General features: G+C 37.6%; 1 protein-coding gene across 1 annotated transcript; it reads left to right on the forward strand.

Moving 5' to 3' along the window:
* The first annotated feature begins 259 nt into the window (after positions 1-259).
* PRR27 (proline rich 27) lies at positions 260-778 on the forward strand. Its single transcript, XM_037150433.2, has one exon. It carries the CDS (start codon positions 260-262, stop codon positions 776-778), a length of 519 nt encoding a protein of 172 aa, XP_037006328.2.
* Positions 779-9,831: the final 9,053 nt, after the last annotated feature.

Consider the following 9,831-nt stretch of genomic DNA (forward strand, 5'->3'; position numbering starts at 1 on the left):
GATGTGGCTCAGTAGATTGTGAACCAAAGCGTTGCTGGTTCTCTTTATGTTCATAAGTGGTGTCTATTATTGATATCAGCCTTAAGATAGAGACTTAATTGGAATTCTTTCTTTAAAAAGTAACATTCATCCATTGCGTATCACCACAGTTTTAATATGAGTATTAAATAAAATAGAGACAAACAATAAACTTCAATTGATTTCTCTGCTTTTCCTTTAGGATCACCCAGTCAACCCATTTATGGATATTCCTTATCCCATGTCAGAGAATAATTTCCCTCCTCCTGGCTCTCCTTCTGAGAATAATTTACCCAAGAACCTTGGGAATCCTAACACCGATCTAGTGAAACCCGCATATCCCTGGATTCTCAATGCTCCTAGAGCGCCCCTTAACCGCATTTCTAGTTTTCCCACACCTACTTGGTTGGATGCACCTCGTCAGAAGGATTCCTCTGCCATCCACACCTCAAACAGACCTGTAAGACCTTTTGTCCAATCCAGTGCAGTTGACCCAATAAAGTATGTAGCTAAACCATCTAGTGCACCCCTGCCTTCTGCCCCAGCATGTGCGATTGAGCCTGCTGGGACCCAGACTGATGCAGTGGAGCATGCTTCAACCTCACCTGCTCCGTCCACCCCTGCTCCGGCCACCCCTGCTCCGGCCACCCCTGCTCCGGCCACCCCTGCTCCGGCCACACATGCTGCCCCGGAAACCTATTCTTCTACTTCTCTTGATCTGGTGGGTTACCTAAATCTTATTCCTGTAATACATTTTTAGGACAAGAAAAGAAACATAGTACCTCCATAAGTGAATATATCAGCTTAAATATTTTGAATAGCATTATTGAAATAATGATTGACATGCATACAGCAAACTACATGCACTGCAAGTATATTCTTGGATAAATTGTGTCGATGAATACATCCCAGAAAAAAAATCACTACAATAATGACTATATTCACCAGAGTCAAAAGTTTCTTCCTATTCTTTATAATCCCACCCACCTGTTTCCTACCCCTAATCTATTTTCTGTCACTACAGATTGTTTGCATTTTCTAAAATTTTATATCAGCATACTCTATACAGTAAACTCTTACGTCTAGCTTTTTCTACTCAACATAATTGTTTTGAGACTTATCCATGTAGTTCAATCTATTTTTTGCAGAGTATTATTTTGTTATATGGATATATCATAATTTTTACTCATCTGTTGATGAAGTTTAATTTCCAAACTGAATGTCATTTATTTGTTTCCATGTAATTGTTTATTTGTTGCATACTATCCTGGCTTAAACCTTCAGTTCAATGTTGAATAAAAGTAATGGGCACCCATCCCTCTCTTATTTATCTCCAGGCAGTAAACTAGGGCTAATCATAGAATTCATCGTATTTGCTTCCTGACTCTTAGGGATCACTGCCATTCAAAGCCTAATATTGTTCAGATTTTCAGAGACTGTTGCTTTTTAATAATTTTAGTACAATAAAATATTTTTAGGCAAGAGGGTAAATTCCTGTAACTCATCTTGACCTAAAGTGTACTTTTCTAACCTTTTTTAAAACAATAATTTTTTGCAAAAATATTTAAGAAGCATATAGATGCTAAGTTTTAGTAGATGTGGTCCAAACAATTCAGCTATTTTGTAAAAGGAAAAGCTGGGTTCCAAACTATGTAGAAGATATTCTGAACCATGGCACAGGAGGAAAATTGAAGCAGCCCAAGTGCCCACCAATAGATGAGTGAATAAAAAGCTGCAGTACATTTATATGATGGAATACTTTGCAGCTATAAAAAAGAATGCACTGTTACCTTTTGCAACAGCATGGATAGACCTAGAGTGAAATAAGTGAAATGCTAAGTGAAATAAGTCAGACTGAGAAAGACAAATACCATATGATTTCACTTATATGTGGAATCTAATGTACAAAATAAACAAAATAGAAACAGACTCATAAATACAGAGAATAGACTGACAGTTGTCAAAGAGGGAGAGTGGGGGACTGGGTGAAAAGGGTGACTGGATTAAGCAGTACAATTTGGTACAAACAGAATAGTCATAGAGATGTAGATTACAGCATAGGAAATACACTCAATATCATAATAACTATGTATGGAGCCAAGTGGGTACTTGAAACAGAAGGGGTACCACTCTGTAAAGTATATGATTTTCTACCCACTTTGATCTACATCTGAAACTAATTTAGAATAATAACGAATATAAATGGTAATTTAAAAATTAAAAAAGAAATGTGAGCTTAAATCCACCAAATAATACATTCTTCAGTACATTGCCACTAACGGGATACTTCTAAAAATTATTTCCTACAAGGAGGTACAAACTTTTCTTCTTGTTCCTTTGTTCCTTGATTCTGATAGGAATCAGGATCAAGTTAAATAGTTTACTGGAACAATTCATGGGGGTATAAAGAGCTACACTTATTCTACAATGCTTCACACATTAACACATTCATCCAGTAGGTTTCTTTGACACAAAGCATTTTCCATTTACCAGTGTATACCCATAATTTATGGCTCACACAGGGATAGAGCTGAAATGTTTAAAAGTATGAATAAAAAGAAATATAACTTGACAAGAAGGGGTACTGAAAACACTGCTAATGATTTTGAACATTATCCTATAGCCAAAAAATGTATGAAGGACATTTTTTGAGAAAGATGATTTGACTAGTTGTCTGTTTCCAAAAGCTAAATATGGTGGCAATGTAGAGCTTTTGAAGTATGAGTTTTCAAGAGATCAGAAGAATACAACTTCTTAAAGAAGAAAGATTATTAAGAAAAGACAGGCCCAATATAATGAAATTAAGTATAGTTCATCATGTATGAAAAGTCTTTCTATTTTATAGGTAAAAAAATGAAATTCTTCAAGGAAGAGAGTATCATGTACTTGTTTCTGTAAGTTATATTAGTAGTGAGATTTTAAAGTAACACATTAAATAAACTAAACCTCATAATCTGAAACTAGCTTTGAATATATTTTTGCTACATGGAACATGAAAGTGGGATGTGGAGGGGTACCAGCAGTCTGTGTCTCAGAACCTCTGCAGTTATGAACTCGTGTCCTGTGTAAGGAGCTCAGGCACCTTAGGAGCAACTAGAAAGTTCTTCAAAGTGATCCAATTTAATTACAACTTAAATATTCTAAAATAATAATTGTCAGTGTAGGAAAGAAATTTCAGATGGGGGATGGATTTGAATTGTAAAAGAGAAGGACCATTATTAAAGTTCTCAGAGATTTTTCTGCATGCTATTCATTCAGCCACCATGCTTAACCCACACCCAGGGATTCGTTTTAGTGACAAATAAACAAACAATTAGGATCTGAAATCTCCCACAGCTCACCTTCTTCCCCACAACCTTACCTCCATTCCCCATTATACAGTGTCCTGGGAAGAAAGGCACTGCTCACAAAGCTCAATAAGATCCATTCTGTTTTAGTCATCTAAGCAAAAAATTTACCCTTTTCCAAGTTCTCATTCCTCATTCTTTCCCAAGGCTGTTCCATTTTTATTGTTATAAATATTCCCTGGACAGGAGAATAACAAGGCTTTATTTGCTTATCAGCCAAATCAGAATTTCTACTGAGGTGACATCAGTAAAGTAGAACTGAAAACCAAATGTGTGATGATGGTTAATCTTGTTAGTGATGCCTCTTAAGAGCAATGATGGCCAAAAAAATTTAGAAGTCTTCATTTTTTACTTAAACCCTGAATATTGCTATATTCTTTTGGTTTTACTTATTTTATATTATCTAAAAGAATATCAGTTAGTGAATTGGTTCAAGACATTAGGTAAATTTAGTTCATATTCTCATGAAGTTTATATTTGTATTAGTATCTTACTACATTAATTATTTAATTCACACCAGGTAAGAGTTATTTTTCTAGAAACATCTCTTAAGGCAGAGAAGAAATTCTACTTCAAATTATTCAGATTGAGGAGACTATCCAAATATAATACACACACACACAAAAATAAACATCATGTGTAATATATACATGCGTACAAATAAATCATAACATTGAATTAACAGGACATTTTTAAATTACTTCATTATTACAAGAATGTATAATATTGCAGGCAAATTTGATTTTCATGAACATGTATTTTAATTATAGCATGGATTTGTAGATGACAATCCCAGCGATTTTGCTTTAAGTGCAAGTAACTTGGTAATTTTATTATACGATACTAATATGTCATTTTCCTTTTTCAGATACTGGTGCAGAAGTGAGTGAAATCTATAAAAATTACTTTTTTCCAAGGATTTTCATTTTGTTATATTAAAAATATCAGTTGCACTATCTAAGTTGGTTTGTGATGTTTTTCATTGAACTTAGTTTATATAAAAACAATCTTTATATTGTACTCTTTTTCAAATATTTACAAGGCTACTTCCTAAATATATAAATAATAATTTTCAGAGACTTAAATATCTGAAGACAATATGTGCCCTTTCTTTTTCCAGGTTTCATTTTTTTATTTTTAAGTATATTTTATTAATTATGCTATTACAGTTGTCCCATTTTTTCCTCCTCTTTATTCCCCCTCTGCCTGCACCTCCCACCCTCCAGCATCCCCCCCCGTAGTTCATGTCCATGGGTTGTACATACAAGTTTGTGTTTCCTATAATATGCTTTTTGTTTTCTTTTCTTTAAAGATTTTATTTATTTTAGAAAGGGGAAGGGAGGGAGAAAGAGAGGGAGAGAAACATCATGTGTGGTTGCCTCTTGTGAACCCCCTACTGGAGATGTGGCCCACAACCCAGGCATGTGCTCTGACTGGGAATTGAACAGGTGACCCTTTGTTTCACAGGCCAGTGCTCAATCCTCTGAGCCACACCAGCCACAGCATTTCTTTCCTTTACTTTTTTATTGTTGTTAAAGTACAATTGTCTCCATTTTCAACCCCCATCCCTCCCCCTCACCTCACCCATCACCACCTCCCAACTTTGAACCCACCCACTTTGGCTTTGTTCAATGTGTCCTTCATACATGTTTCTTGATGCCCTCCCCATTATCCCTCTACCCCCTCCTCTCTGGTTATTGTCAGATCGTTCTTTATTTCCATTTGTAACCTCCTCCTGTCTATTTTATCCCTACTAATTATGCTTTTTATTCCCTATAACTTTCCCTCCCATTCTTTTCCTCTACCTCCCCACTGATAACACTCCATGTCATCTCCATTTCTGTGATTCTGTTCCTGTTATAGTTGTCTGCTTAGTTTTTTATTTTGTTTTTTAGGTCAGTTGTTGATAGCTGTGAGTTTGTTGTCATTTTACTGTTCATAGTTTTTTTTATCTTAGTCTGTTTCTTAAATAAGTTCCTTTAATATTTCATATAATAAGGGCTTTATAATGATGAACTCCTTTAATTTGACCTTATCTGGGAAGCACTTCATCTGAATGATAGTGCTAAATGATAGCACTCCTTTCATTCTAAATGATAGCTTTGCTGGATAGAGTAAGCTTGGATGTAGATCCTTGTCTTTCATGATTTCAAATACCTCTTTTCAGCCCCTCCTTGCCTGTAAGGTTTCTTTTGAGAAATCAGCTGATAGTTTTATGGGCGCTCCTTTGCAGATAACTCTCTCCTTTCCTCTTGCTGCTTTTATGAGTCTCTATCTTTAACTCTTGGCATTTTAATTATGATGTGCTTTGATGTGTTCCTCCTTGGGTCCAATTTCTTTGGGACTCCCTGGGCTTCCTGGACTTCCTGGAAGTCTATTTCTTTTGTCAGATTGGGGAAGTTCTCTTTCATTATTTGTTCAAACAACTTTTCAATTTCTTGCTCTTGTTCTTCTTCTTTTGGCACCCCTATGATTTGGATGCTTTAGCATTTAAAGGTGTCCCAGAGGTTCCTAAGCCTCTCACCATTTCCTTCTTTCTTCATTTCATTCCAGTTGAATGTTTACTTCTTCCTTTTGTTTCAAATCATTGATTTGAGTCCTGGTTTCCTTTCCTTTACTGTTCATTCCCTGTATATTTTTCTCTCACTTTCCATAGCCTTCACTTTTTCTTCTATTTTGCAACCATACTCAACCATTTCTGTGAGCATCTAGATTACCAGTGTTTTGAACTCGGCATCTGATAAGTTGGCTATCTCTTTGTTGCTTAGTTGTTTTTCTGTGGTTTTGATCTGTTCTTTCATTTGAACAATATTTCTTTGTCTCAGCACACCTCTTATATTGTAAGGGCACAGACCCTTGGGTATTTGGCAGGGTGGGGCAACCCTTTTTGCTGCATTGTGGCACTGTCTATGGGGGGAAGGGTTAGAGAGGGAATAATGCCTCTTGCTTGCTTTGCTCTAGCCCCATTTTCCAAAGAACTGTTCTGTGAGGCTGGGAGTTTCTCCCATCATTGCAACCCCCCACAGTATTTTACAGCTAGAGGTTTTGAGTCTTTAGTTTCCCCATTCAGCCAGCCCTCTTTTGCCCTCACCATCTGGCACCCCTCCAATCAGCTTCAGGTCTCTGCCCCTTCTACTGGTCTGGATGAATATTTCTTTAACATCTTAGTTATGAAGTTTCATGCAGTTTGATTTTCTGGAACTTCTGGTTGTTTATTGTTTTTAAAATTATTGTTATCCTTCTTTTGGTTATGCAAGGAAGTGAAGCATTTCTAACTATGCCTCCATCTTGGCCAGAATTCCTAATATATTCTTTTTTTTTTTTGCATGAGCACTGTCTAAAATAATAACTCACCACACAAATATAATTTAAAAACAAGCATTGTGTGTTGGGAACTGCTCTGCCTGGTTTCAGGAATTGTAACCATATCCCATGGCTAAGGCTGAGTGAGCAACCTTTGGAATGCAAGCCACGAGGAGACAAAGCTTGTCTCTTGTAGCAAACGCTGCCTCTGCTTCATCCCCCTGCCCCCAAAGTATGGGTAGTCAGAGACGGGTAAGACCCCTCAGAGAAGGGGCCACCTAAGCCAGACATGTTCACTTGGGAGGCCATCATGGAAGGAGTCAGGGAGATGCAAGAAAGAGGGAGTGATGGACCCTTGTCCCCCAGCTATTCTGACATAGCCCAGTCCCCATGTCCTCTGGGAGAAGCCCTTCCTGGCTCTAATCCACTTAAGCCTGAAAACCTATGATGGGGGAGGCAGTACAGCCCCTTGCCTGGCTAGAGCAGGATTTGGGGTGATCTGGCATAAGAAAGAATTCCTAACAGTCCTGTTAAGTCTGCTTTGCTAAGAATGCTTTTAGTTAAATGATAAAGGCCCAGGCAGAAAATGAGTTTGTTTTCCCAAAGTTCTGTAGCCTTTTAGCTGATAGTCCCTGACTTAAAAGAAGTCTTAATGGTTCTTTGTATACTATCTACTGTTTACTACCTGACAATGATAAATAAGTTGTACCTGAACTCCTGTGCAAAAAAAAACAATAAAAGCCTGTCTAGACAAGGGTGAGCCCGTGCTCCCCTTGAGAGAGTTGCCGGGCCACTCTTAGTCTCTCCCCCCTTGAGGGAGTAGCCACACCATCCCCTTTCCTCCACAGGCCTTGGTAGTCCATGTGAATTTGTCTTGATTTTCCACCCATAATGCCGCAGGCACTGCAGGCCAGTGCACACATCAATTGTGTCCAAATTATTTTTTTCTGAAAATTCACAGAAGGTTGTTGAAGGGGAAACAACCATCATTCAATGAATCTCCCCACTCCCCTTTCCCCAAAATATTTCATCTACTTTTAAAATATCTATTTAATATTAACTTACATAGCACTTGCCAGTTTTAGGTGCTTTTCTAAGCTTCTAAGAACTATTAGCCTATAAGCCCTTATAGTTGCCATACAAGTGTAAGTGGGAATGAATACACTATACTTATATAAAGCTACCTATATTAATCTTGAACCCAGCTTGTTACTCTGATTTCCCACTTGAAACTAGAGCTTGCTCATTAAAAGGTTTTTTTAGTATACTTTAAAGCTCAGTAGATTCCATTCTTGGGTGACTCTAAGGAGCAGCCTGACCCACAAGGCCCTGGTTAATGCCTACTGCCCAGACATAAGAATTCAGCCGGCAAAAATCCATATGGCTGACTCAAGGATTCTGACCATGAAAATCCATATTGGGACCACCAAGGACACTGCCTGAACATGCAAATGCCTTCCCCTTTTCTTTGTTCTTCTTTCCTGCTACCTCCTTATAGAACCTCTGCATGCAACTAACTGAGATGTTAAGATGGGCTTTGGAGCCAGAGTTCCCCATCTTCTCAGTTGACCTGCACTTGAATAAACCTCTTTCCTTTTTACCAGCACCCATCTCACAAGTTTGGCTTTTGTTGCAGGAGGCAGCTGAATATGGGTTCAGTTACACAAGCAGGTACTAATATTATCCCCATTTTCAACAATAGCAAAACATAACAGAGACGATAAGTGATTTGCCAAGATTACACAGCTAGGAAAGTGTAAGACAGAAGATGAGATAGTATACCAAGAAAACATGAAATTAGAACTTTCTGAGAAATTAGAAGATAACACAAGCTGATATCAAGTTAATTGTAGCAGTTTTATTAGTTTCTTCTTTTGTAACAAATTACCACAAAATTGGTGGCTTAAATTAACAAAAATCATTCTTTCACAGTTCCAGAGGTCCAAAATCCATTTTACTGAGTTGAAACCAATGTGTCAAAAGGGTCATGGTATACTGATGGGCTTTGACAGAGTTTGACTCTTCTAGCTTCCCTCCGTGGCTACTAGAATTCCTTAACTGTTGTTGCATCATTCCAGTATTCAAGGAATGCACCATCGACTCTCTCTCTTCCCAGTTCTTTACACTGCTTTCTCCCCTGTGAGTGTTCCAATCTTCCCCTGCCAGTTACTATAAAGGAATTATAGTAACAGGAATATATAAATATAAATGAAATTATATTTAGGGCCCACTCTGATAATCTAGTATCTATTCAGTTTAAAATCTTTAATCACATTTCTCAAAGACTCTTTTTCCCCCCCAAACAAGATAACAGGTTCAAGATAACAAGATTCACAGGTTCTAGGGATTAGAACAGAGACATCTCTTGGGAATGAGAGGTTAGATGTGGGCATTTTATACCATACCATAATGGCAATGGATGAAATTCAGATTGAGTTGGGTATTGGGTTGATGAAAGGATAACTCTTTAGTGCAGCAATTTTCAAATGGTGTGCCACAAGAATTTTTAAAATATGTAATACCTGACTGTTTAGTCAGGGGGCACTGACCAAGATCTTTTCCCTTAGGTTTGTCAAATAAAAAAAAATGACAACAGCCAACACAACAAGAGCCATCCAGTGTGAAGAATCAAAATTATACCTATTTTTTGGTATGCCTCAGAATTTTAATAATTAGCTTATGTGTGCCACAAGATGAAAAATGTTAAAAATCACTGCCTTAGTGAACTCACCTTATACAGGCATGGAAAGGTGGGTAGTATTTGTTTGAGCAATGAACAAATGCTTTGGCAAACTCATGGCTTCACATGTTCAAATATATAAATCCCCTTTATGTGAGTTCCTACTGTAGTCTGTTTGAACCTAAAAACCAGGGGAATATAAAATGTAAAGGACTGAGATCATGCAAACAGAGCTGTTCCTACATGAAGCATGAAGGAAAGGAACATAATTAAAAAGGCTGAGATTGGCTCACAGGAAGTAGGTGAACTGAAGGCCCATGAGCACTGGAATCATATGCCAGTACTGATGGAATAGTAGGAGCAGGAAGTCAGGAGCACTGCTGCTCGTGCAGTGACACAGGTTAGTGATGGCCTAAAAAGTTCAAAAGCTGAGAAAAGTCTTGATTCCTCATGGCCCAAAGAGCAGAGACTTTGACATTGTTA

The sequence above is a fragment of the Artibeus jamaicensis genome, unplaced genomic scaffold (genome assembly GCF_021234435.1).
Source record: "Artibeus jamaicensis isolate MK-2021 breed Jamaican fruit bat unplaced genomic scaffold, CSHL_Jam_final scaffold_1031, whole genome shotgun sequence".
Lineage (NCBI taxonomy): Eukaryota > Metazoa > Chordata > Mammalia > Chiroptera > Phyllostomidae > Artibeus > Artibeus jamaicensis.